The sequence below is a fragment of the Panthera uncia genome (assembly GCF_023721935.1).
Source record: "Panthera uncia isolate 11264 chromosome A1 unlocalized genomic scaffold, Puncia_PCG_1.0 HiC_scaffold_17, whole genome shotgun sequence".
NCBI classification, from domain to species: Eukaryota; Metazoa; Chordata; class Mammalia; order Carnivora; family Felidae; genus Panthera; species Panthera uncia.
Window position 1 is genome coordinate 127,172,061 of NW_026057577.1, and position 27,860 is coordinate 127,199,920.

At 39.9% G+C, this 27,860-nt stretch overlaps 1 protein-coding gene across 1 annotated transcript in view; it reads left to right on the forward strand.

Moving 5' to 3' along the window:
- Positions 1–2,179: 2,179 nt before the first annotated feature.
- LOC125934681 (Golgi phosphoprotein 3) overlaps positions 2,180–27,860 on the forward strand; it is a 50,014-nt gene continuing 24,333 nt past the window's right edge. The window contains exon 1 of the mRNA XM_049648237.1: positions 2,180–2,687. Coding sequence (XP_049504194.1) covers positions 2,463–2,687 — 225 coding nt within the window. The 5' untranslated portion in view covers positions 2,180–2,462. The remainder of the gene's footprint in view (positions 2,688–27,860) is intronic.

Consider the following 27,860-nt stretch of genomic DNA (forward strand, 5'->3'; position numbering starts at 1 on the left):
TCAGGTCATGATCTTACAGTTTGTGAGTTTGAGCCCCATATCGGGCTCTGCACTGACAGTGCGAAGCCTGCTTGGGATTCTCTCTCTCTCTCTCTCTCTCTCTCTCTCTCTCTCCCCTCTTTCTCTCAAAATAAACTTAAAAAAAAAATCAGTTTGGAATCACCATACATTATAAGAAAAAGAAATGAAAAGTCTCTATTTAAAACAAAACTGCTCGAATGTCTTCATGATATGGCAGCTGGCCTCCCTCAGGGTGAAAGATCTGAGAGATAGAGGCAGGGAGAGAGGGAACATAAGAGAAGAAGTTGTGGACACCTGCATACGTTCTACTCATTTGAATAGAGTCACTGAATCTAGTCCACACTCAAGGGAAGGGAATTAGGCTTATCTTTTTTTTTTTTTTTTTTTTAACATTTATTCATTTTTGAGAGATAGAAACAGAGCCTGAGTGGGGGAGGTTGCAGAGAGAGAGGGAGACACAGAATCTGGAAGCAGGCTCCAGGCTCTGAGCTGTCAGCACAGAGCCCTGCATGGGGCTCAAACCCATGGACCGCGAGATCATGACCTGAGCTGAAGTCAGGCGTTCAACTGACTGAGCCACCTAGGCACCTCAGACTTCATCTTTTGAAAGGAGTACCAGAGAATTTTGTTGAGGTATTTTGAAATCACTAGGGGAGGAGAAGGGGGGAACAACTAGGTGAATAGGGGCAGGGCTTGAAGGTAGATTTTCACTATATTCATTTTTATACTCCTTCAACTATGTATTTGATTAAACAAATAATTACGTTTCTTTTAAAAAAACATTTTAAGCTATTTGGGAAAGAAGTGCTACGGAAATAAAAGGAAAAAAAATAGTTGAACAGGATGTGGAGAAATTGGTTGAGGTGAAATTGACCTTTGCCCAGAAAGATAGGAAAAAGGGAGGGTCTACTTTGTGTTCACCTTTCTCTCTCCTCACCCCACATTTAGCATTCTCACTTTCTAGGGTTTGGGGTGATGATGGTGTGCAGCCAGTAGGAGTTTTGGATGATGGGTTTGTAGAAGCGGGAGAACTCTGTAGCCAGAAACGTTCGACGGGACAGTTTTACTGTGAGCGTTTATCATTTATCACAGCTCAAGTCCTGTTACAACAATATATTTCTCCTATCTGAATATTCTGTAGCCATAACCTGTGGCCACTGTTGATTTTAAATAATATTGGATGGCATACAATGCCATTTCTGGATGTTTTATTTGTAAGCTCCATCCTTCTGGTCCTCCAAACTCCCCCTCAGGTTTGACATCTACGCTATAACATAACTTGCACAAACTGTCAAGAACGCCAAGAGGATTTCACCTAGTAATTAAATTCGGGGAGATTTAATTTGTACAAGGACGTGGCATGAAACCCAACAGGTTTATTGTCTCTATAAAAAGATCGTTAAGGTCAAGTGCACTGACGCGTACAGCACTAACAGTACTCACTGCGCCCTGGTGACTTTACAAGTCAGGAGGCGAGGAAAAAGTTCTACAAACAAAACTATTCAATTTGGTCTAACTTCTCTCTAATACATGCGGTAAATACTAAAAGTCCATTTTCAAGCTATTTAAATGCAGTTACTCCTTCGGAAGGGTTAGGGAGTGTGGGCAGAGAGAGCGCGCTCTCTCTTCGCTCTATCAGCAGCGGGCAAAGTCCTTCCTGTGTCTCTTGGGGACCCCGGATTCCAAGCGGGGTCCCTTCCCCGACCCCCCTCCGCCCTTTCCCCGGCCGAGGCCAACTCCGAGGATGGTGGTGTCTGCCGTGGTAAGTGCACAGCTTGAGGCTGAGCGGGGTCCAGCCTCGCTAGGCCACGACTCTCCCGATTCGTGGCGGGGGCCTAGCCAGTCTCTGGCGCCAGGCCCGGTTTCCCCAGGGGCGAAGGGGGAGGCGGACGGAGGGAGGACACGTCACGGGTCTCCGGAGGAGGGGGATGGCGGGCCCGGCGGCCAAGGGACGCCTAGCAGAGGGCGAGAGCCAGCGGAGACCCGAGGGCCCAGCAAGGGGTCAGTGTGGGCGGATCCCCGCCCTCGTCCCCTATCGCCGGGTCCCTGCCCGACGCTTCCGGCGCTCTCCGGGCCCGCCCCGCGCCGGCTGTGCCACATCCTCCGGTGACGTCAGTCGGCGCCGCCATATTGGGAAGGCGCAGCCGCCGCCGCCGACGCCGCCGCCGCCACCACCTCCGCCTCCACCTAGGATCTCGGGCTGCCTTGGGGCCTGCGGACGCCGGAAGGAAGAGCCCCTCTCTAGGTCCGCCGACGCCCGGCCCGCCCGTTTCGCCCCGACCCGTCTCCCCATGACTGCCCCCGGCACAGCTGTCGACGGACGTCGCCCCAGCGCCGGGATTTAACACGGAAGCCCGGGTCGGGGGCCGCGGGGGAAGGAGGAGGGAGACCCGGTAGGTCCCGCGTCCCTCTCGGCCCAGCACGGCGTCTCGGCGGGAGCCATGACCTCGCTGACCCAGCGCAGCTCCGGCCTGGTGCAGCGGCGCACGGAGGCCTCCCGCAACGCCGCCGACAAGGAGCGGGTGGCGGGCGGCGGCGGCGGCAGCGGCGAGGACGACGCGCAGAGCCGCCGCGACGAGCAGGACGACGACGACAAGGGCGACTCCAAGGAAACGCGGCTGACCCTGATGGAGGAGGTGCTCCTGCTGGGCCTCAAGGACCGAGAGGTGCGGGCGCGGCGGGCAGGGCGGGGGCGGCCGGAGGCTGGCGGCCGGCGCGGGGCCCGGGCACAGGGGGAGCCCGGCCTCCGGCTCCGCGCGTCTGCCCTCCGAGTTCCTGAGCTGAGCGCCCAGCTGGCCCGGTGCTTCCAGATCCTCCCCGCACAGATTGCTTGGATTTTCCCTTCCTCCTTACACAGTCACTCCTTTGGTTTTTGACTCCTTGGCGGTCTGTATGTCTTCCTCCCTTTTTCCGCCTTTTTAACCCGTGTAGACCCCAGGGTACAGCCCCACCTGGAGACTGCACGTTAGAGTGAAACACCTGGAACCACCAGCGCCCCGAACTCTCATGGGTTTTGCAGGTTTTAGGACCTGGGAGGGCTCCACGGATCTGCTTTTTGGGGATTAAAAAACAAAACAAAACTTAAGGTGTACTGTTTGGAATTTTGAAAAATTTCGGTGAAATGGTAATGGAGGCAAAAGTTGTTTTACATCCAATAAAGTTAAAAGTCCAACAAAATTCTCATGACACCTTCTGGAAAATGACTTCCTAGGTAACCTTGCTTTGGGTAAGAGATTACTTTTAGTATCATTTTTATATTTTATCAGTTGACTAGTCTGCAAGAAGGTCTTCCTATCTTAAGGAAGGGCTTTTTCGTGGTGTGCTGGAAAGGTTAGGTTTGTGATTCAAGGTCTTAGGTGGGTTAAAGTTGCTGTGGATATATTTGTGTGTTGTGATTTTGAAAGATTATTTTCACCTCCTGTACACTCCCCTCCTAGGTTCTATCATTAACATTTTCCTAGATTTGCTTCATCACATATCCATTTATCTACAAAAAAAACATTTTTATAAAGAGACCAGCCGGTTTTGGTGAGGTGATTTCAGAAGCTTGTTTTATCTCAGCGTGGAAACTACAAACTGCACATTTTGAGAGTCAGATACAGAAATATGCAAGTTTTGTTTTGATTTTTGATAAAGTGTTCCCTAGTCACAAAGGTGGGCAAAAAATCCTTATAAAACGATTTGGTCTTATTTCACTGAAACTTACCAGATATTTTATATTTTATATACCAGAGTTTTATATGGATTGTGGCCTCCTAATATTTAGTTTTTTAATGAATTAAAGTTTACTTCTATAGAGATGTCTAGAGTATTTGCTGTATCTTGGTTTCCCATTTTTAGGTTTTAATAAGGATCACTTGAAAAAAGGTTCCCCTGGGTGTGAAAGGGACTCAGTATGTTTATTAATTAGTGAGTTATAATGGAAACAGACTGATGTGAAATTCTTTTTTGTTCTTTGGAAGAACAAGCTACAGGTCTTCCTCAATTTATGATGGGGTTATGTTCTGATAACCTCATCGTAAATTGAATATTGAAAATGCATTTAAGGGGCGCCTGGGTGGCTCAGTCGGTTGAGCGTCCGACTCCAGCTCAGGTCACGATCTCACGCTCCGTGAGTTCGAGCCCCGCGTGAGGCTCGGGGCTGATGGCTCAGAGCCTGGAGCCTACTTCCGATTCTGTGTCTCCCTCCCTCTCTCTCTGCCCCTCCCCCATTCATGCTCTGTCTCTGTCTCAAAAATAAATAAACATTAAGAAAAAAAATTAAAAAAAAAAAAAAGAAAATGCATTTAATACACTTGACCTACGAACCATCGTCGCCTAGCCTACCTTCAACATGCTCAGGACACTTACAGTTAGCCTACAGTTGAGCAGACTCACCTGTCACAAAGCGTTTTTATAATGTGTTGAATATCTCGTGTAATTTGTTGAATGCTGTACTGGGAGTGAAAAACAATGGTTTTAAGTGCATCAGGTGTTTACCCTTGTGGTCATGTGGCTGTGCCTAGCAAATCATATGTGTATGCATATTGTTAGCTCAGGAAAAGATCAAAATTCGAAGTATCATTTTTGTGCAGTCATAAAGTTGAAAAATTGTTAAGTTGGGGATGGTCTGTAGGTGTACAGTGTTCTAGAAATGTGATTTTAGAAAGTATTCAACTTGCCTTTTTAGGCTGCACAATTTAGAATTTTGGTAGTAAACATTTTTCTTTGTCTTTTTCCTTTAGAACCAAAGTAACGTTTTAGAAAATACAAAAAAAAAAAAAAAAAGAAGGAAACAAGTCCTCCATATTCCTGAGTGAGCATTCTGGTTTATGTCATTTGTGATAGTTTTCTGTGTGGCTGTGTCCTGTGCATAAAACTAACACTTAAAAAAACCAAAAACCAAAACCAACTAAAACCAAAACTAGCTTTTGGATTTGAGTCAGTCCCAAGTGAGAGCTTATGGTGAAAAAGTACCTTTTTCCCCCAAAGTATGTGTTACTGAAAAAGTTTAAGCTAAAACACATTGATTGACTTTTTTTTGGTGCTTGGTTGTCATGAAGATAATTTAAAGGATTTGTTGAAGCTTAATGGTACTTAAAAAATGTAGACAATTTAAATTTCTTTGGTGGCAAGTAATTGAAACCATATGTTGTGCTTATGTCAGGAGTCACTGTACCTTGCCATGTCATGGCTAAGGTCCAGACTCAGCTAATTTTGAGCATTTCTTGCTGATTTCAACAATCACCTAGAGAAATTTTTTATTTTCCCCTTTTGCAGGCAAGCCTAGGGAGTTGAAGTAGAGGTGAGTGGGTTTGGAATTTGGCATTGCTTTAGATAGAGGTTTTAGGGATTAATCTATATAACTTCTCTTTTACATCTTTACAGTACTAATAATGGACCTGTCACCTCCTCCATTCATAAGTTTGGGAGATTTTCCCCTCATGTCTTCAACTTGTATCAGTCTTTATAGTGGGGGCAGGAATTACTCTTACCTAGAGCCTAGGCATTTATGCTTGTTAATACTAGATTTTGATATTAACAAGTTTCAAGCTTTAGGCATAATATATAGCTTAATAAATTTACTGCTTTAGCTTAGTATCCATCTTTGTTACATTTGGGTACTTGTGAGATATGAAAACCTACATTTTAAGGTCCTTAACGATAGATACGTTATATATGCACGTGTGTGAACTATTGTATTTGAATTCCAAATAATTGAGAAAAAAATGTAAAGAAATTGTAAGATGGTGAAATTAGCTTTACTTAGACTTTTAAAACAGACATTATGGCTTTTTAAAAATATTTTTGTTCAATAAGAAGTATATAGGAAAGTGCGCTGCAGTGTGGTAAGTTTTCACAAACTGAACATAGCTGTTAAACCAGCACCCAGATCAAGAAACAGAACATGACCACTCTCCAGAAGTCCCACTTGATGCCTTTCCAGTAATTGCTTAGTCCTTAAGGGTAGCAACTAGCTTGACTTTAGAATTCAGCAGAGAATAATTTTGTCCATTTTTGTACTTCCGTTTGCAGCTTTTGTTTTGCATTGTGACATTTATCTGTATTTTGTGAGGTTGTCATTTGTTCATTTTCTTTGAATTTTCAGCTTCTAACACATTTGTAATTTACAGTATTTAAACAGTTACATTGACTTACATCCTGTATCTAGTGTTCCTCCTAGGAGTCCTCCCTTTATTGAACAGAAGGCTCAGGTTGCCAATAACCAGATGGTCTGGCCTTGGTTTACCTATCAGGAGTGACTCTAAGGTCATTGTGAGGGATTTTTTTCCTTTTTTTAAAATTTAGGTATGCGTTTTACACTTTTTACCAATGATTTTCCTTTGTGGCTCTTATGAAGCTGCTTGGGCCCTCTGGGGATTGCGGTGCTCAGTCTGGATGGAGCATCAGTGACTTAGGTATTGAAATAAATCTTCAGAGACCACAGTAAGAATGGCAGATAGGTTTAAACTTGAACTCAGCTTCCAAATTCGCAAGATTTTCTATAATCTTCTCCTTTGAGGGGGAAGGGCAGTAAATGAGCCAGATTTTTTTCCTTTCCCCGACTATTTGGTTTTTCCACTGATGCCTCCAAGAGTCAGTTTTCAGAACGTCTCAATTACCTCAAATACTTGGTATCGTTTATTTTTTTGCATTTTATTTCTTCTCTCAGGACATCATTATTGTATTTATTTACTTACATTTATTAAATTTTAATTCAAGTATAGTTGTATTAGTTTCAGGTGTAACAGTGATTTGACAATTTTGAACATTTCAAAATACTCACTTTGGTAAGTATGGTTACCATCTGTCAACATACAAAGTTATTACCATATTTTTTACTAATTCTTACCCTGTATTTTCTATTCCCTTGACTTATTTTATAACTGGAAGCTTGTAATTCTAAGTCTCTTCCCCCTATTTCACCCATCCCTCTATCCTCTGCCCCCTGGCAACCACCATTTTGTTCTCTGTGTTTATGAGTGTTTTTGTTGTTTGTTTTGTTGTCAGATACTTTTTTAAGTTTATTTAGAGAGAGAGGAAGAGAGAGCACGACAGAGGGAGGGAGAGAGAATCCCAAGCAGGCTCCATGCTGTCAGCACAGAGCCCTTAAGACTTGATCCCAGGAACCATGAAATCGTGACCTGAGCCAAAATCAAGAGTTGGACGCTTAACCGACTGAGCCACCCAGGAACCCCTATTGTCAGATACCTTTAAAAAAAAAAAAAATTTTTTTTTTTAATGTTTATTTATTTTTGAGAGAGAGACAGAGTGTGAACTGGGGAGGGGCAGAGAGAGAGGGAGACATAATCTGAAGCAGCTCCAGGCTCTGAGTTGTCTGTCCACACAGAGCCTGATGTGGGGCTTGAACTCACAAGCCATGAGATCATGACCTGAGCTGAAGTCGGACACTTAACTGACTGAGCCACCCAGGTGCCCCTTGTCAGATACTTTTAAATATTTTTGTTTGTGGCAGATCTTAGTGCTTTGAGGTTGGATGTAACTATTTTAAATGGCCAGGTGTAATTTAGAGTGTGTCTGTGGAATAGAAGTGGAAAGAGGTATTGTAGTTCTTCTCTGAGACATATCTTTTGTTTTACATATATTATTTAAGCCCTTGGGCCTCAAAATTCTCCTTTAAAATGGAGAGAGAAATAATTCTCTTCCATGGTTCTGATTGGGCTGTTTTGGACGTTTATTGTTTTACTCTCCACCATGCTGAATCCTGTCTATCTGTTCCCCCCCCCCCATCCTTTTATAGGGGTTCCCCCATTGTGTGTAGCCCCTGGAGGCCCTGTTGAAGCATTTACCCTCCCCTTTTGTGATGCAGTCACACTGCCTTATCCAGTCAGGTATTTTCTTCCAGGGCTTTGGATCTTGATAGTGAAACAGGCTGTGGTATTTTGGAGACCTATCAAGGTTAGTGCCAGCGTGTGGATCAGAATGTTCTCTGACATGGTTCTTTGAGCTTCTTTCTCCCTAACCCATTGGTGCTGTCTTTCCTCTCCTGGTTTTTAAGACACTTTTCCCCTAGTGGTATTTTTTTTTTTTTTTAATGTTTATTTATTTTTTTTTGGGAGGGAGAGAGAGAATTGCAAGCAGGCTTCATGCTCAGCACGGGGGCCCAACATGGGGCTCAATCCCATGAACTGTGAGATCATGACCTGAGCTGAAATCAGGAGTCTGACACTTAACCAACTGGGCCACTCAGACACCCCTGTTTGGTTTTTTTCGTTGTTTGTTTTTATTTTTTTTCAACTTTTTTTTTTTTTTTTTTTTTGGTTTGGGGGACAGAGAGAGACAGAGCATGAACGGGGGAGGAGCAGAGAGAGAGGGAGACACAGAATCGGAAACAGGCTCCAGGCTCCGAGCCATCAGCCCAGAGCCTGACGCGGGGCTCGAACTCACAGACCGCGAGATCGTGACCTGGCTGAAGTCAGACGCTTAACCAACTGCGCCACTCAGGCGCCCCGTTGTTTGTTTTTAAAAGTAAACTCTACCCTCAGCGTGGGGCTTGAACTCACATCCCCAAGATCAAGAGTCACCTGCTCTACCCATTGAGCCAGCCAGGTGCTTTCAATTTTGTAATCTTAAAGATCCTTTCATGAAAGTCCTTTTTAAGGGGGGCTTGGCTGCCATGTGCTAAGATTTTAGTAACTTAGTGTATACTAAAGGCTTCTGAGCTTTGGAATTTTGTGATTCCTTTACTAATATTCTTTTCATATTTTCAAAAGATTGAATCTTCATTTATTTTTTTCAGGTGTATTTAAGAGTAGGTACACGGTGAAAGGCACATAGGATCTCAAAAATTAGTTTTTGGAGTTCATTGAACCATTTTTACCTTTTAAACAAGAGTTTATACTGAAATCGTTTTGATATATCTTAATTTTAACCATCTGACTGTCCCTGTGTGGATCATTTGAGATTATGTTTTAGAATTATATTTTGAAATAATTTTGATCAAAGTTTGACATATTTGATATTTAAAGAAGTAAACTGTTATAGTGTCAGCTTATGTGTAAGTCTCAAAAACCTAAATCATGCTTTTCCTGTTATGTCATGTTACATTTTTGGCCCAACACTCCTCTGTGTCCAAGCAAACTTTCCCTACTTTCTATCAGCATAATTTTTCTGCTGTTAATCAGAGTAAATGGTATCATTCCAAGTTGCTGTAGTCTTTCTTTAGGTCATTCTGTTTTCATGTGAGTCTCCTTTTAAAGCAACACAAAGATTGTGCTTGTCCTGTGTTTCTTCCATTTAATAAGCATAGTGACAAGTGCCAAAGTGGGCCATCTGGTTTCATTTTGAAATTGATATCTGTGGCTTTAGGTTTCTCTAATCAAAGCTTGAAAGATTGCTACCTGTTTCAGTAGCATGTACAGTATTATAATGCAGTCTAGCAAATATTGAGGTTTTAGGTATTATGGGAACATATAGAAAATAGTCTGCTTTCAGGCACCTGGGTGAAGCTACCGTGAGATCATGACCTGAGCCGACGTAATGAGTCAGATGCTTCATGGACTGAGCCACCTAGGCTCCCCTCTAGAATTTTTTGATAGTGAATATCTTGCCTGGCATATACTACCACTTAAGTATTTATTAAATAAATCATGTTTTTTTGATGAGGGTAATGTCCTCTCTAAGGGAGTGAAAATTGTTTCTGGGGTTGGTGGTGAAAAGTCCTTACTCTTTTTATGTATAAGCATAAATGTACATCTGTCCTGTAAACAGATGGTGTATCCATCTTAGAAATTTTTTTTTTTTTTTTTTTTTTTTTTTTTAGTATTTGAGAGAGAGGCTCAAAAGCAGGAGAGGGGTAGAGGGGGGAGGGGAGAGAGAGAGAGCGAAAATCCCAAGCAGGCTCCTTGCTGTCAGTGCAGAGCCTGACTTGGGGCTCGATCTCACGAGCTGTGAGATCATGAGGTGAGCTGAAATGAAGAGTCAGATGCTTAACTGACAGAACCACCCAGGCGCCCCCATTTTATTAAATTTAGTGGGGAGAGGGTAGTTAGGCAAAATAAGTCTGAAAAAGCTTCTTTAGGGAGCAATAATGAAAAAAAGTTGAGAAACACTGAAATGAATCAATATTGAAAATACTAAATTTGTGCCCTTTACTGAAGTTTAGAAACCTTTTTCTCTGGAATTAAAATTTTTTTTAGGGGCGCCTGGGTGGCGCAGTCGGTTAAGCGTCCGACTTCAGCCAGGTCACGATCTCGCGGTCCGTGAGTTCGAGCCCCGCGTCAGTCTCTGGGCTGATGGCTCGGAGCCTGGAGCCTGTTTCCGATTCTGTGTCTCCCTCTCTCTCTGCCCCTCCCCCGTTCATGCTCTGTCTCTCTCTGTCCCAAAAATAAATTAAAAACGTTGAAAAAAAAAATTAAAAAAAAAAAAATAAAATTTTTTTTAACATTTATATATTTTTGAGAGAGAGACAGAGCATGAGCAGGGGAGGGCAGAGAGAGAGAGAGGGAGACACAGAATCCGAAGCAGGCTCCAGGCTTCGAAACTGTCAGCACAGAGCCTAATGCAGGGCTCGAACTTGCAAACTGCCAAGATCATGACCTGAGCCAAAGTCAGGCATCCAACCGACTGAGCCACCCAGGCGCCCCTGGCATTTTTATTGTAATAGATTTTGGCTTCTAGTTCAGTAGTGGGAGGAACAGTTTTAACATACGAAACTGTAAGAGGTTGTGAGTAAAATTTTAAGATCAAAGTTATTCTTGTTGGTTGATGATGTGTAGGTAAAGTTTTGTGTTCTTCTCCCAGTATTGTCTGGGAAGGGCTGGAAATTAAAGGACTGCATATAAACTGCTGATGGTTATTTTTACTCTGGTTTTATTTTCAATTTTGTTTTTTTAAACACTACTGTTAAAGTTTTATGCTATGTTAACAAAATAAGCTCAAAATAACATATAGAATTGAACTTTAAAAAAAACTGAACTTTGATTTCATGCACTGAATTGAGCTTGTCACATTTAATTTTTGGATCTATATTATCTAAAATGGAATCTGGTTTAGTGTCCATATGTTTAGTTCAATCCAATTATTGAACACATTCTGTATGTCCATCTCTTTCCTTCATGGTTGGGTTTCAGAGAAAAATTTCTTACCCTCAAGAAGCATCCAGTCTGTGTAGAAGACATGTGCAAATGATTTCAATAAAAGAGATTGCAGACTTCAATGTTAGTACATGTTAAGTGTAGTATGGACATACTGGGGATGCCTTGGATCAGCAGCCGAAAGACTGTGCCATGCTCTAGACTCCCGGCCTTGCCTTTGAGTAGTTAGAAAAACTAGGATAAATGATTTGAATTCTTAGAACCTCAGTTTTTCCCTGGGCAAAATGGGCCTATATTTGTGGGCTGTCCCATAATCTCTAGATTGTAGGGCTCCAGTGAACTGGCATATATGCAGGATCTTTGAAAACTGCAAAGTGCTGAACAAATGAGTAATGGCCTAGCCTCGAGAAGTGAGTTACAGTTTGTAGTGGTACTGATAAGTATTTAATATTTTCACTATTTTTGTTTCTTGGCCCTCTTATTCTTTATCTACTGGGCTTAGTAGAACATTCCTCTTTCAACCCCGGTGGTCACCATTTCTTCCCACTTTCCATAGTCCTACCCCCTGTTTTTGATGCCCTCCCCCCTTTAGGAGGCAGGGGGTCCTTTCTACCTGAGTTCAAGGCCAGGATCTTCTCTTAGGGTGTTAGGGCTAGGTCCTCTGGAGAAGGCATTGGCACACAATCCTTTCTTTTTTTATCTTATTTCATTGAAAATTTTTTTCCTATTTTCTTCCTGTCTTAATGTACTGTTCGCTCTTTCCTCACTATAGGTTCTTTGGCTACCAAGCCAGAGCCCTGTGGGGTTTGAGAGTGGGGAAAGGTGGGAACGCCAGTTTCCAAAGTTGCACTAAATTATGAAATTGTACTTTGTGCAAGTCTTTTTGTTAAATGAGCCTAGGAATAAAAGTAGCAAGGAAAGTCCTAGTCTTCACAAGTTTATATAGTCTAATGGTGGAGAGGCAGGACATGGGAGAATTCAAATAACGGTGTAAATTAGCACTATCCTAAGTGCCACTTGGATAGTGGATACCATACATTTTTCATTCAGAGGAAGTAGCAAATAGGTTGAGGCTGGCCAGGAGGGTCAGGAGCAGAGGGAAGTTGAGCTGGGCATTATTCCCCTTACAGAGGAGTCGGCATTCCATTCTAGGAGAGGAGGGGGAGCTGGGGCTTATAACAGAATCTCCCAGGGGATTCTGTCCACAGAGTTGGTTGGAGCTGACTGGAAATTGGTTTTGGGGTTAACTTTCATTTGATTGTCACAGTCTTTTAAGATGGTATCTCGGCTAGTCCCGCCCCATGCATCTATAAAATTTTAAGTTAGAAAATTGTTTTAATATACATTGTAATTTTCTTAAAATATTTGCAGTGTTTAGAAATTATTGCTTATAAATGTGAACTTAAAGTAATCTGCCCATCCATCATCTCCCGGTCTCAAATAATTGAGGATCTTTTATGATCTGGGCAGGGTCCTGACTGCTGGACTAGAAACATTAAGATAGTCTCCATAGTCTTAATTGTGACTGGTAGGCCTCAAAGAGTAAAAGGAAAGCTGTAGGTTCTTTATTCTTAATTTTTTTTTTCTTGTGGTAAAATATTCGTAACATAAAATTTACGATTTCAGCCATTTTAAAGTGTACAAATCAGGGGCATTAAGGACATTCAGATTGTTGTGAATGTTGTAGCCATCATCACTAACCATCTGTAGAACTTTTTCATCATTCCAAACAAAGTATACCGATTAAACACTAACTCTTCCTTTCTCCCTTCCCTTAGCCTCTGGTAACCACTATAGATGATCTCCAACTTACAGTGGTCTAACGTGCAATTTTTTGATTTTATGGTGGTGTGAAAGGGATATATAGATAGTAGAAACTGTACTTTGAATTGACTTTGGATTGTTTCCTAGGCTAACAATGTGCCCTGTGATACTCTCCCCTTAATCTGGGCAGGGCTTAAGGGGGCAGCAGCCGCCAGCTGTCATGTGATCACAGGGATGGACAGCTGGTAACAGTTAGAACTGTTCTGAACCCACAACCGTTCTGTTTTTCAGTACAGTTTTCAGTAAATTACATGAGATACTGAGTACTTTATTATAAAATGGGATTTGTGTTAAGATGGTTTTGCTTAATTATAGGCTAATGTAAGTGCTCTGAGCATGTTTAAGGTAGGCTGGGCTAAGCTGTGATGTTCAGTGAATTCGGTGTATTAACTGCATTTTCACCTTAAATTATATTCTCAGATTTACAGTGGGGTTTATTGGGATGTACCTCCATTGTAGGTTGAGGAAGATCTATATTCTGTTTTCTGTATCTATGAATTTGACTATCCTCGGTACCTTATACAAGTGGAATCATGCATTTGCCCTGTTATGTCTGTTTTAGCATATTTTCAAGGTTCATTCATGTCGTAGCATGTATCCTAAATTTCATTCCTTTTCAAGGCTGAATAATATTACGTTATATGTGTATACTGCGTTTTGTTTATCCACTCATCTGTTGAACATTTTGGTTTCTACTTTTTAACCATTGTGAATAAGTCTGCTTTGAACGTTGTTATGCAAATATCTGTTTGAGTCCCTGCTTTAATTATTTTGGATACATACTTGGAATGAAATTGCTAGAAAACATGGTAATTCTATGTTAAATGTTTGGAGGAGCTACCATATTGTCTTCCACAGTGGCCGGACCATTTTGCATTCCCAGCAGTGCACAAGGATTGCAGTTTCTGTGTCCTGGCCAACACTTGTTTGTTTGTTTGGATGATAGCCACTGTAACAGGTGTTTAGTGGTATCTCATTGTGGTTTTGATTTGCACTTCTCTAATGATTAGTGATGTTGAACAAATTTTTTTGTGCTGATTAGACATTTGTGTATTTTCTTTGGAGAAATATCTATTTAAGTACTTGCCCTGTTTTTTTTTTTTTTTTTCCAATAAGGTTTTTTTGTTGAGTGTTAGAAGTTGTGTATATTTTCAGGATATTAATCCCTTATTAAATCTATGATTTGCACATATTTTCTACTATCGTGTGGGTTGCCTTTTTACTATGTTGACAGTGTCCTTTGATCCACAAAAGTTTTTACTTTTGATTGTCTGCTTTATCTTTTTGTTGCTGTTGGCTGTGCTTTTGGTGTCATATTCAAGAAGTCATTTCAAAATTTAATGTTTTTAGGATTTTCTATGTTTTTTCCCTATGAGTTTTATAGTTTTTTTATGTTTTGGTCTTTGATCGTTTTGAGTTAGTTTTTAATGTATGGTATAATGTAGGGGTCCAACTTCATTCTTTTTGCATATGGATATTCAGTTTTGTCAGCACCTTTTGCTGTCAAGATTGTTCTTCATTGAATGATCTTGGCACACTTGTCAAAAATCGTATGACCATATACATGCAAGTATTTATTTCTGGGCTTTTGTTCCATTGGTCTGTATGTTTTAATGCCAGTACCACATTGTTTTGATTACTGTAGCTTTGTAATACGTTTTGAAATCAGGGAAGTGTGAATCCCCCAACTTTGTTCAAGCTGTAAATTTTTGAAAATGAAATTAGATAGTAAAAACTATCCTATCTGCCTGAAAGGTTAGAGCCCTTGAAAAGAGCTCAGAAGTCTCACACTAAAGTCTGTTGACTTCTTTGTCTTTGTTGAAGCTGTCTGCTGATTTGTTCCGGGTTGTGAGTGTGTTTAGGAGATTCAGAAGGAGAGCCAGTAACCAGTTATTTATACCTAATCTTATATATTTATCCCTTAATGCTTCAGTAGGAGGTTGCAAATTTGGGTTTGATGTTCAGGAGAGGTGTCTGGATTGGAAAGGGTGATTTTGAGTTGTATCTCTCCCCTAAGATTGTTTCCTGCACTCCATGTCAGAGTCCATTCCCCTGCAGCCACACAGTTGCTTAGGTCAGACTTCCCAGTCTTCTCTCTTTCACAATCCATGCCCAGTAGGTAACTCAGTCTGCATTCTCAGAATTCTTTGAATTTGTCTTCTGTCCATTTTTAAGGCCACTGCCTTAGTTCACCTCCTCACCTGTTCTCTCTTGGATTGGTTTTCCTCAGTGACTGTTTAAAATCTTCATCACTCCCTTCAAGTTTCTTGTTTTACTTCTTCCTTGCTCTGGGTCTATAGAGGCTTCTTTTACCTGTCTTCCTCTATCTACCTTTATCTAAACTCCTTCCTTTCTGTTACAGGGGAAGGGGTTTCTGCTTAAGGTTAACCCCTTCTCCCACTCCAGTATAGTCTCTTTGCCTCTTTGATGCTTGTGCTCCCTCAGCTCTTAGATCTTCTTCTCCTCCATCTGTCCATCTCTTCTGTAACTGCACATGACCATTTAAGCTTTGTCATCATGGCTTTATTTTCCCCATACTTTTGTAAATGTGTTCTGATTGTAAACTTGGTTATTAGAAACTATTTAGTAGAATTGGTAGAATTCAGTAGAATTGGTATTGAATTGAAGGTCTAGGGTTTGTGTTTCTTTGTGATTTCTTTCATTGCTTGGTGTGTGAAGTGATTCTTCTCTCACCTTCAGATTTCTTAGATCACATTTTGGCTGATGGTCTTGCCTGGTCTGTGGAACAATGGCAGTCTTTTCCTATTCCTATAGGGGAAAATGTGTTATTATCTTAGTAGCTGGTTAGAGAATTCCTTTGAAGGGAGGAGTTCCTCCTGTGGGGTGTTGTCCAGATTTCAGTGAGGAAGGGAAAAGTGATTCTTTTGTCACTGGTAGAACAGGTAGGAGTGCTGAGTGCTGTGAGGAAGGCAGAGATGTGTGGTTGAGGAGTGTGCCCAAAGAAGGACGTTGGAAAGGGCAGGAAACACTTTAGGGAGGTAAGTTTTGAGCAGAATATTGAATGAGATGTGGCATGTCACTTGACAGGAAACTGACATTCTAGACAGGATATATTGTGACAGGGTATATGTGAAAATAACTATATGAGGAAGTCCTCTTTCTAAGATTGACATTATTTTACCATAGCTAAAGAAGAAAATCTGTTGTATATAATGAGAACTAAGTTATGGGGGGGGGGAGTTTGTGTGGAACAGGGAAATGAAAAGTCATTAGTACCTTAGGATCTTTAAATATAAGTTGGAAATGATATTGGAGGCAGTTGGAGGTTTTAAAGATAGCAATAATACTGTAAACTGGATTTTTAGAAAGGGTTCCTTTAAGTGAATAAATAATTTGTAGATGGAGAGGATGGAGGCAGGAAAGTTGGTAGTAGGATTGAAGTTACTAGAATTTGTGAAATTTTGTGCCTGCATCTTGGATGCAGAGGGAACAGTCTTGATCAGAAAGATAATTTTTATAGAAGAATTAATAGGATTTAATTACCATTAAAGCTTAGAGGAGAGAACATGGTTGGTTTGAGTTTAAAGAACTATGCTCCTTGTGGAGAAAGATGTAGAAAATGAAATCCACAATTCAGCTTTTATTCCTTTGAAAAACATTTATGGAGTGCCTACTGTATCCTAGGCACTATACTAGGGAAGACAGAACAACATAAATTTGCATATATGTGTATAATTACACATTGTGATCATGTTATGAAGAAAAATTAGAGTATGCTGTGAGAGAGTGGGTATAGGGGGAGGGTAAAGGGAAGAACTTTCCAAGGAAATGATATTTAGGCTGACACTCAAGGAATGAGTAGGAGCCGCAGACAGTGAAGTTAGATTAGTTGAGTGTACTCCAAGGCCCTGAGGTGAGACAGCTTGGCTTGGCTTAAAGAACTGAAAAATGGTTCAGGCAGGAGTGGGGTGATGGGGAGAAAGGCCTGAGATGATGAACACACAATACAGGGCTTTACAAGGCAGTTTAAGGATTTTGTATATTCTCCTGAGTGCAGTTGGGAAACCATTGAAGGGTTTTGGGGAGTGATATACTTCACTAACAACAACAAAAAAGTTCTGGGTGGAAAATGGCTTGAACAAAACGGCAGGTGATGAAAATTGGGTGGTAACACCGTGTATTATTGTTCTAGTCTTATTTTAAATGAATTTGCACATGTTTAGTTTTCAGTTAGAAAAATGAGATCTTCCAGTACTGCTTTGTAACCCTTTTTCTCTTAATGATATGTAGTGACCACTTTCCCATGTTAGTAAATATGCATTTACTCATGTAAAAAAAATTCAAGTGGCACAGCGAGAAATACAGTGTCCCATTATTTTCAGCGACTGCATTATAGAACATATTATTTGATGTACCATAATTAATAGGTGTGTATGTTAGGGACCTTCCTTTATTTTTCTAATGGCCTGGAAATCACATTATTATTTTGTTAGGCTTTCATGTTTGTATTAGCAGGTTCTCCCATACAGGCTCTTCCTTTTCTTCACCGAGCAGCCAATTCTTACTCATGTTTTGATGCCTAGCTGAGGCTCTTCATCTTATTCTAGCCCCCTAGGCAGTGTTAGTTGCTCTCACATCCCTTTTGCTTATTGGGTATCTAGCACCTACCACAGTGTCTAGTATGTTCTAGGGGTTTATGCATATGTGTTAGCCTGCTGGGGCTGTTGTAATAAAAATAATCAAAAGAATTGGCTTAAACAGAAGTTTTCTCACAGTACTGGAGGCAGGAATTTTGAAGTTAGGGTACCTACATGGTTGGGTTCTGGAGAGATTCCTCTGTGTCCTCACATGGCCGAGAAACACAGCAAAATGTGTGGTGTCCCTTCTGATGAGGGCCCTACACTTGCAACTTTATCTAAACCTAATTATCTCTCAGAGACCCCCGTCTCCAAATAGATTCACATGGGGGTTAGGGCTTCAAAATATGAATTTGGGGGGTACACAATTCAGTTCATAGCAGCATGTTTTTGGAATGAAGGAATGAATGGTTGCCATTTTATTCATATTAGCATTATGATATTGAATTATAATTTTATTTTCATTGTGTGCCTTCTATCTTGGTTATCTTTAATCTCTGCTTAGCAATGTCTTGGCACTCAATAGCTATTTATTGAATTAAAATGATATTTTCTTATTTTAAGAATTACAAAATTATGTTTTACTTTATGCAGCTTTGTGTCTCTGCCTCCCAAATGGGATTTTTTTGCTAGAAAATCATGCACACACCTGCATCGAATAGATAAATGTTATGGTGATGTGGTAGAAAACTTACATGCTTTCATTATTATCTGTAGTTTTCAGAATGTCCTCAGAATACTGATAGTGTGATGTAGTGGTGAAACACTATATTTACAGTCACAGCACTGTGGCATTAGATACGACTGCTGCTTCTGGAGTGTGAATGTAGTCTTATTTCTTCTCTAAACTTCAGATTTTTCAAATGTAGAATGATAGTATTTTACTGGGTTATTATGAGATGAGATGATTATGTGAAGAGAGCTTTGCAAATTGAAATGTTTTTGTGTTGTGTTTATTAAGTAAACCCCTCATGCTTTCTAGAGAAGAATTAAGACTGGGATTAGAGTTAGGTTTTGTTAATAAGATGCTGTTAAATACACTTTAAAACTTAACTGATCAAATAAACATACATTTTGCCATGGATCCTTGAAAAGATTTATTTGTTTGTGAGGAAGTCAGTTTCTTCTCACACTTAGTTTTGTGCTTTCTGTATTGAAGTGATCAGTGGCAGGTGTGGAAAGAAAAATGAGTACAGTAGTGCTCCCTTATCCACAGGGGTAATGTTCCAAGACCCACAGGGGATGCCTGAAACCCAAGATAGAACCGAACCCTGTATATATCATGTTTTTTCCTGGTCATTATATTTATGATAAAGTTTTATTTATAAATTAGGCACCGTAAGAGATTAACAACTAATAGCAAGATAGGACAGTTATAACAATATCCTGTAATAAAAGTAATGTGAATGTGGTCTTTCTCTTTCTCAAAATATCTTACTGTACTGTACTCACCTTTCTTCTTGTGATGATTTGAGATGATAATATGCTTACATGATGAGATGAAGTGAGGTAAATGAATTCGGGGCATTGTACGTAGCATTAGGCTACTATTAACCTTCTGACAATAAAGTCAGAAGGGTTATCTACTTCTGGATGGTGATTGAGCATGGGTAACAGACTGTGGGTAAGGGGTGAGGGGACTACTGTATCTTTCATTTTCATGGGGCTGAAGTGAAGCATACCTAGATTACCCATTAAACAAATCTGTCTTGGATGGCAGAGAGAGAGGGAGACACAGAATCCAAAGCAGGCTCCAGGCTCAGCCGTCAGCACAGAACCTGATGTGGGGCTCGAACTCACAAACTGTGAGATCGTGACCTGAGCCAAAGTTGGATGCTTAACTGACTGAGCCACCCAGTGCCCCTAAAAAAATCTTAAGAAAAAAAAAAAAAAAAGCGTATAAGTAAGACAAGACCACGGAGTATTACGCTTCAGGAGTAGGTGAAACAAGAGTAATCTGTGAAAGCCTGAACAGGAGCTGCTCAGTAACGGAGTGGTGTTATGGAAGCCAGGGGAGGAGGAGCAAAGGTCAGCAGCGGCAGAGGTTGTGGGGCAGTTAGTTAAGGCAAGGCTTGTTGAGAACTGTATCAGATTGCATGGGTTCGAAAGTGAAAAGGAAGTGGTGGCGAGTTATTTTTTGACCAAACAGTTGACTCTTGAACAGTTTAGGGGTTAGGGGTACCACAAAAGCTAAGGAAGCTTTGGACTTCCCCAGAACTTAACTACCAGTAGCCTACTACTGTTTATTGGAAGCCTTCCCGATAACATGAAGTCAATTAGCACATATTTGTATATATATTTTGTGCTGTTTTCTTAAAATAAGTTACAGAAAAGAAAATGTTATTAAAATCCTGAGGAAGAGGAAATACATTTGTAGTACTATGCATATCGAAAAAAATCTGTGGATCAATGGACGTGTGCAGTTCAAACCAGTGTTGAAGTTCTGTTGTACTTTCAAGGAGTTCGTGGTGAGTGGGCAGGATATAGGGCAGTGCTGGTTCCTCTCTCTCTGTTTCTCATGATGGGCAAACTTGAGGATGTTTGAATGTCAATAGGAAGTGCTAGTATATATGTAAGAGGTTTAAGATGCTTTAGAAGGACGGTAATTGTGAGGAAAGGTACTTCTCAAGATGTGAGAGCATTGGTAGAAGGGTGAGCCTTAGGCAGTTTTTCTGTTACCAGACAAAAGGATGAGTAGGGAGGAATTTGAGTTTATAGGTTTGGTTCATTGTTAGAAGCTGAGGCCATTCCTGTCAGATGGCGTTTACTTCTGTGAAGTCATCTGCTGAAAATGAGCCAAGTTCAGAGATTTGAGGAGAATGGAGTTTTGAAATAGCTGCTACAGGGAGTGAGAAGAGTTTTGAGGGGAACACAGGATTTGCCAGGTATCATTGACAGTTTAAGTTGTACTGAGATTGCAAGATTTTTTTTTTCCCCACTAGCAGTTCAGAAGCACAGAAAAGGAGAAAGTGGACAGTTGGATTGATCTGGAGTTGGAGTTTTGCTAGGTGAATGTAGTAGAAGAAAAATAGAAAACGCATTTAGGAAATTAGCAAGAGTGTAGTCTAAGTGGTGTATTCTGGGCTTGTTTTCCCTATTTTTGAATTGGAAATAATAATACTTAACCTCAGAAGGTTACTGTAAGGTGTAAATGAGTTACTATGTGTTTAGTGTTTAGAATAATACTTGACATATTGTGGGTGCTTAGTGAATGATTGTTCTGGCTAGAGGTGAGGATAAAGATGGAGGGGACTGATATGAAGGAGGGAAGGCTTGGGATTGGATTCCCCACAAAATTGAGGAAGAATTGGATGTGGATTGGATGTGAACTTACTACTTAGATTGGGTTCTAACAGAGGTTCTTGAGGTTTGATGCTGGTATCCAAGTTCCCAGGGAGTGGAGGTTCTTAGCCTGGAGTCAGTGGTAGAATTCAGGATAAAACACTTGAGTGGGAAAACAGAATTTCTTTGAAAATAAAAAAAATTTGATTTTGTCTATCGTTTTTGCCATATGCAGACTTGGAAAAACTTGGGTGGTGTAAAATCAGTCTCTTTTATTTCTTTTAAATTGGAGTAATAGCTGGAAAGTTTTTTCCCTCACTCCCAGGTTGTGAAGGTATTCACCTCTGTTTTTTTCTAGTACTTTATTGTTTCATTTTACATTTCAGTCTCTGACCCATCTATTTGGAGCTTTATTTAGAAGTATAATATGAAGTATGGATCTAATTTCTTTTTCTAAATGGCTATCTATCCACTTGTCCCAATTATTAATTAAAATACCCATCTTTCCATTTTATACTAATTTGAGATTACAGTTTTATCATTTATTAGATTTCAGTATATTCTTGGGTCTTTTTCTGGTTTTTATTCTTTTGGCCTGTTCATGCATTGGTATCACATCATTTAATTTCTAGAGGCTTTTAAATCTGTTTTAGTAACTAGTAGGACAGTTTCCATTTCTGTTCCTCACATATTGCCCTCTCCCAAGTTTTCTTTGTTATTCTTTTGTATTTATGAACTCCGTTTTTAACTTCTGTAGCTCCAGGAAAAAACAACTTGCTATTTTTATCGGGACCTTTGTAAGTAAGTTAGGAATAACTCATAACATGATAATGTTTTTGTATGTAAGACATCTTCCAGGTCTGTTTTTAAGTCTTGCAGGAAAGTTTTAACTTTTCTTTGTATAGGTTTGCCTAGATTCTTTCTTTGGTTAAGATTGTAAATGAGGTCTTTGCAGTTATATCTTAACTTTTTATATTTTATTTTTTTATTTTTATTTTTTGGTATATGGCAGTTATTGATGGTTGTCAATTTTGTAGTCCTGGTACTTTTTCAAAGTTTTCTTATTGTATAGTAATTTTTCCATTTATACTCTTCAGTTTTTTCTGGGTGTCCTTTTTTTTTTTCAGTCCCTAGTTATATCACCTGCAAATGTAGATAGTTTTCCAGTTTTTCTGTTTTCATTCGCTTATTTTTGTCTAATCTTTGAAGTCTGTCTTTACCTGAAGTCACTTCATTGTCTTTATCAGTTTATTTTTGCTAAGAACTTTTTCACTCTTAGTTCTTCCAAAGTAATGAAAAGTTCTTTTAAGATTTCAGGAGTAATTTCATATACAAGGTGTGGTAGTTTTTTTTGTTGTTGTTGTTGTTCGTTTTTTTTGGTAACAGCTTTACAGAGGTAGAATTCATACATCATACAATTCACCCACTTAAAGTATACAATTCAAGGTTTTTAGTATGTTCAGAATTGTGCAACAGTCATTACAAGCAATTTTAGAACAGTTTGGTTATCCCCAAGAGAAACTCAGACTCTTTGGCCATCACCTCCTTTTTTCCTGTCTCTTCAATGCTAGGCAGCCCCTACGTAAGTTGTACTGTGTAAAAATTTAGCAGCTTAAAGTAGCAAATGTATTTTATCTCCTAGTTTTCTGTGGACCAGGAATCTGGGCATTGCTTAACTGAGTGCCTCTGGCTCAAGGTCTTTCATGAGATTGCAGTTAAATTGTTGGCCGGAGAGAGCTTCAGTTTCATCTGAAGGTTCAACTGGAGGAGAATTCTATTTCTTGCAGGTTGTTAGTCTGAGAGCCTCAGTTCTTTGCCTGATGTGTCTATATAGTACAGCTGGAAACATGGCATTTGGCAGAGGAAGGGAGGAGGCCCAAGATGGAAGCACACACTGTATTTGTAACTAACCTTTGAAGTGACACACCATCATCTTTGCCATACACTTGATAGAAGCAAAACCCCAAGTCTAGCCTACAGTCACAAGGAGGGATTACATGAGGGCATGAATACCAGGAGGCAGGGATTATTGGGGGCTGCCCTAGAGGCTGCTTCTGTACAAGGATAGGATGACTTATTTTTTTGAAACCTATTTTATTTTTTGGCTTTTTAGCCCATATTCTTTTTGATGATAAGCTGCTTTCTGTAGGCCTCATTAATTACCTTAACGTACTGGGATGTGTGGTTTTTAGGAAACAGTGGTGATCTTTAGATTCTGTGTACTCCAGAACCTATCATCCTGAGAGTCTAATTTGGATTCTTAAAGTCTAAATGTAGTACACACTTGCTGTGCCTCTGTAGCTGTTAATAGTGTGCCAAGATAGTCCCAAAATTTCTTACCAGTTTGACTTTTAAGAAGATCACCTTGTCAAATGAAAACTTGAAATTTGTTTTGTCCTCATCTAGACTCCATATAACAGTGCCAAATACCAGTTTTCATGTACCCCATCATAAATGCTTATCTATCCTAGGATACGGTTAACTTTATTCTTCACACAGTTCTTTATATGCTGTTAAGGAGTTTGTAAAATGCCCTTGGTGATTGACTTAGAAATGCTTTTTTGGAAATTAACAGGATTGTTTATCTGGTTTTGCCCTAAGTCACATACCCCCTTAGGGAATTCTTAATTGGTTAGAATCATCCTTGTAGAATGCTTGACGTCTTTTTCATGTTAGGTGAGAAAATGTTGGCACAGAGAAGATATTAAATGATCTGCTTCAAATCCTGTAAAAAGTTTTCCCTGTGGCTGGGACTGGATTGAGGTTTCTGAGAATCTGGTCCAGCCTGATTATTCATACATCGTAATGACACTCTTTGTGTAAAGATTTTTGTTACCTAATTCTGTTTCTTGTTAGGGGTTTATTCTGAGTTTTATTTCTTTTTCAGTTGGTTTTGGTAATTTGTGTTTTTCCAGGAATTTGAACATTTTGTCTGAGTTGTCTGATTTATTGACATAAAGTTGTTTATGGTATTCTCTTAAAATCCTTTAAATTTCTGTAGGATTGGAAGTGATGTCCCTGCGTTACTTTTTTGACTTTGGTAATTTGTATATCTCTTTACTCTTTATTCCTCTATTCCATGCCCCTGTTTTAACCTTGAAATTTTTTTTTTTTAAAGAAATAACTTTCGGCTTCATGGATTCTTCCTCCCCCCCCCCCCCCCCCCCGCCCCTTTGCATTTCCTTGGTTTCTGCACTAATTTTTATTACTTCCTTTTCTTTGATTGATTTGGATTTAGTTGGTTTTTCTAGTTTCTTAAGGTAGGAGACCTTTCTTCTTTTGCAATATAGATGTTTAACAGAGATAAATTTCTTTCTAAACACTGCATCTCATAGATTTTGATATTTTGTTTTTGTTTTCATTCAGTTCAAAATGTTTCCTAACTTCTTTGGTGATTTCTTTTTTTTTTGTTTGTTTTTTTTAATATATGAAATTTATTGTCAAATTGGTTTCCATACAACACCCAGTGCTCATCCCAAAAGGTGCCCTCCTCAATGCCCATCACCCACCCTCCCCTCCCTCCCACCCCCCATCAACCCTCAGTTTGTTCTCAGTTTTTAACAGTCTTTTATGCTTTGGCTCTCTCCCACTCTCACCTCTTTTTCTTTTTTTTTCCTTCCCCTCCCCCATGGGTTTCTGTTAAGTTTCTCAGGATCCACATAAGAGTGAAACCATATGGTATCTGTCTTTCTCTGTATGGCTTATTTCACTTAGCATCACACTCTCCAGTTCCATCCACGTTGCTACAAAAGGCCATATTTCATTCTTTCTCATTGCCACATAGTATTCCACTGTGTATATAAACCACAATTTCTTTTTTTTTTTTTTTTAAACGTTTATTTATTTTTGAGACAGAGAGAGACAGAGCATGAACGGGGGAGGGGCAGAGAGAGAGGGACACAGAATCCGAAACAGGCTCCAGGCTCTGAGCGGTCAGCACAGATCCCGACGTGGGGCTCGAACTCGCACACCGCGAGATCGTGACCTGAGCCGAAGTCGGCCGCCCAACCGACTGAGCCACCCAGGCGCCCCTAAACCACAATTTCTTTATCCATTCATCAGTTGATGGACATTTAGGCTCTTTCCATAATTTGGCTATTGTTGAGAGTGCTGCTATAAACATTGGGGTACAAGTGCCCCTATGCATCAGTACTCCTGTATCCCTTGGGTAAATTCCTAGCAGTGCTATTGCTGGGTCATAGGGTAGGTCTATTTGTAATTTTCTGAGGAACCTCCACACTGCTTTCCAGAGCGGCTGCACCAATTTGCATTCCCACCAACAGTACAAGAGGGTTCCCGTTTCTCTACATCCTCTCCAGCATCTATAGTCTCCTGATTTGTTCATTTTGGCCACTCTGACTGGCGTGAGGTGATATCTGAGTGGTTTTGATTTGTATTTCCCTGATAAGGAGCGACGTTGAACATCTTTTCATGTGCCTGTTGGCCATCCGGATGTCTTCTTTAGAGAAGTGTCTATTCATGTTTTCTGCCCATTTCTTCACTGGGTTATTTGTTTTTCGGGTGTGGAGTTTGGTGAGCTCTTTATAGATTTTGGATACTAGCCCTTTGTCCGATATGTCATTTGCAAATATCTTTTCCCATTCCGTTGGTTGCCTTTTAGTTTTGTTTGTTGTTCCTTTGCTGTGCAGAAACTTTTTGGTGATTTCTTTGAACAGTGGATTATTTAGAAGTCATAGATTAATTTCCAAATAGAGATTTTCCAGATTTCATTCTGTTGATTTCTAATTTAATTCCCTTAGAGTAAAACATACTTTATATGATTTCAGTTCTGTTGTTTCAAACTATTGTTTGAGAGTTTTCTCAATGCCATTTAAATCAGCTTGGTTGATAGTATTGTTCAGTTTTGTATCTTCGTTGTTTTTTTTGTCTAGTTCTATCCATTGTCAGTGTAATCTTCAGCTACTGTTACTGTATTGTTTCTCCTTTCTGGCCAGTTTTGCATCATGTATTTTGCATCTGTTAGGTATGTATGTATTACTTTATAATTGTTCTATCTTCCTGATACTTCTTTATCATATGAAAATGCCCCCTATATGTTCCTATTAACTTTATTTAATCTGAAGTCTACTTTGTCTTGTTAATATATCTGGTCCAGTTTTCTTTAGATTAGTGTTTGCATGTTCTTTTCACTCTTGTAAACCTATTTGTGTCTTTGAATCTAAACTGTCTTTTGTAGGCAGCATATGGTTAGGTCTTTTATCCAGTCTTGGTAAGCTTTTATCTTTGGAGTATTTAATCTATTCACAATTACATAATTATTGATAGAGTTTGATTTACACCAGCCACTATGCTCTTTGTTTTCTGTCAGATGTCCCTTTTGTTCCTCTGTTTCTCCTGTACTGCCTTCTTTTGTGTTAAATAGAAAATTATAATTAAACCATTTAAATTTCCTCCCTTTTTTCTTCTTTCTTTTCTATATTAGAGTCTTTTTCTTAATAGTTACTTTAGAAATTACAATATATATCTTTATCACATTCTTCAAATTAATACTTATTTAATTCCAGCAAAATATAGAAGCTTTGCTTCAGTATAGCTTTATTTACTCCCCTTTCTTTTCTGCATTGTCAGAAATATTACAAATTTATGTTATGACCCCAACAACAATGTTTTATACTTAGTTTTATGCAAGCCTTTGCTTTTAAATAAGGTTTTAAAAGGAAAAAGAAAATATCCTTTTTTAAAAAGTGTTTGTTTATTTTGAGAGAAGGAAAGAACAATCCCAAACGCATGGAGTCTGACATGAGGCTTGATCCCGTGATTCTGAGATCATGACCTGAGCTGAAATCAAGAGTCTGATGCCTAACTGACTGAGCCACCCAGGTGCCCCGAAAATACAGTTTTAAAAATGTACCTTTGTATCTGTCTTTTGTTTATGTGGATTTGAAATACCATCTGATGATACTTTCAGCAGCAGAACTTCCTTTAATTTCTTATGAGGTTGATCTGCTAGCAACAAATTCATTCTTCCTTTATCTAGGAATGTCTTTGTTTCAAATTCATTTTTGAAGGTTATTTTGCTGAGTATGTGTGAGAAATAAGCCCACTGACCCAATCAAAGGAGGGATGTGGAGATTCGGAGCACAGTGGAGCAAGGGTTTAATCAACCAAGAACGGGTATCTGATGGACGGGCACACTCCAGGCAGTTCCAGCAGGGAATTTATCTCCTAGCATGAAGTCCCTCTCCTGGTTCCTCATTGGCTGAGTACTACAGAGGTTACAGCCTCACCTGGATGTTGCTTATGCCCATGTAAGGCCAAAAAGTAGTCTGATTGGAACAAATGTACATTCCCTGAGGTGATGCAGAGACTTTCAGTCCCTCCTCCCTTTATTCTATGAAGCATGCTTATTGCAAATCCTGCGAAAATAACCCTGTGAAAAGGAGAGGGGAAGAAGAACCAGGAAGTGAAGTGTCTAAGGGCTTGGGACTCCCCATTTTGGGGAGCGAGGAGTGGTTCATACATACTTCCAAAAGTTAACCCATTGTTAACTAGACAGCACTGCTTTTATTTGGCATATCTGAAAATGAATCATCTCACTCTCACAGTATAGATTCTTGGTTGGTAGTTTCTTTCTTTCGGCACTTCAAATCTCAGTGCCTTCTAGTCTCCAGTCTTCAGTGATTGCAGTGAGAAGTTAACTGGTAATTTGCATTGTTCCCTTATATGTGATAAGTTGTTTTTTTCTTGCTGCCTTCAAGATACTTTTTTTTTTCTCAACAGTTTGACTATGATGTCTATGTTTGGTGATCTCTTTGTGTTTATCCAGTTTGGAGTTTGTTGAGCATCTAGATCTTAGATGAATTATTTTCTACCTGGTTTGGGACATTTTCAGCTGTTATTTTTTCTACTTTCTCTCTTTTTGAGTTTCCTTTTACTCCTAAGGTCTTAAAGACCTTAGTCTCTGGGGCGCCTGGGTGGCTCACTTGGTTGAGCGTCCGACTTCGGCTCAGGTCATGATCTCACAGTCTGTGAGTTCGAGCCCCATATCGGGCTCTGTGCTGATGGCTCAGAGCCTGGAGCCTGCTTCCGATTCTGTGTCTCCCTCTCTCTCTGCCCCTTCCCTGCTCATGCTCTCTCT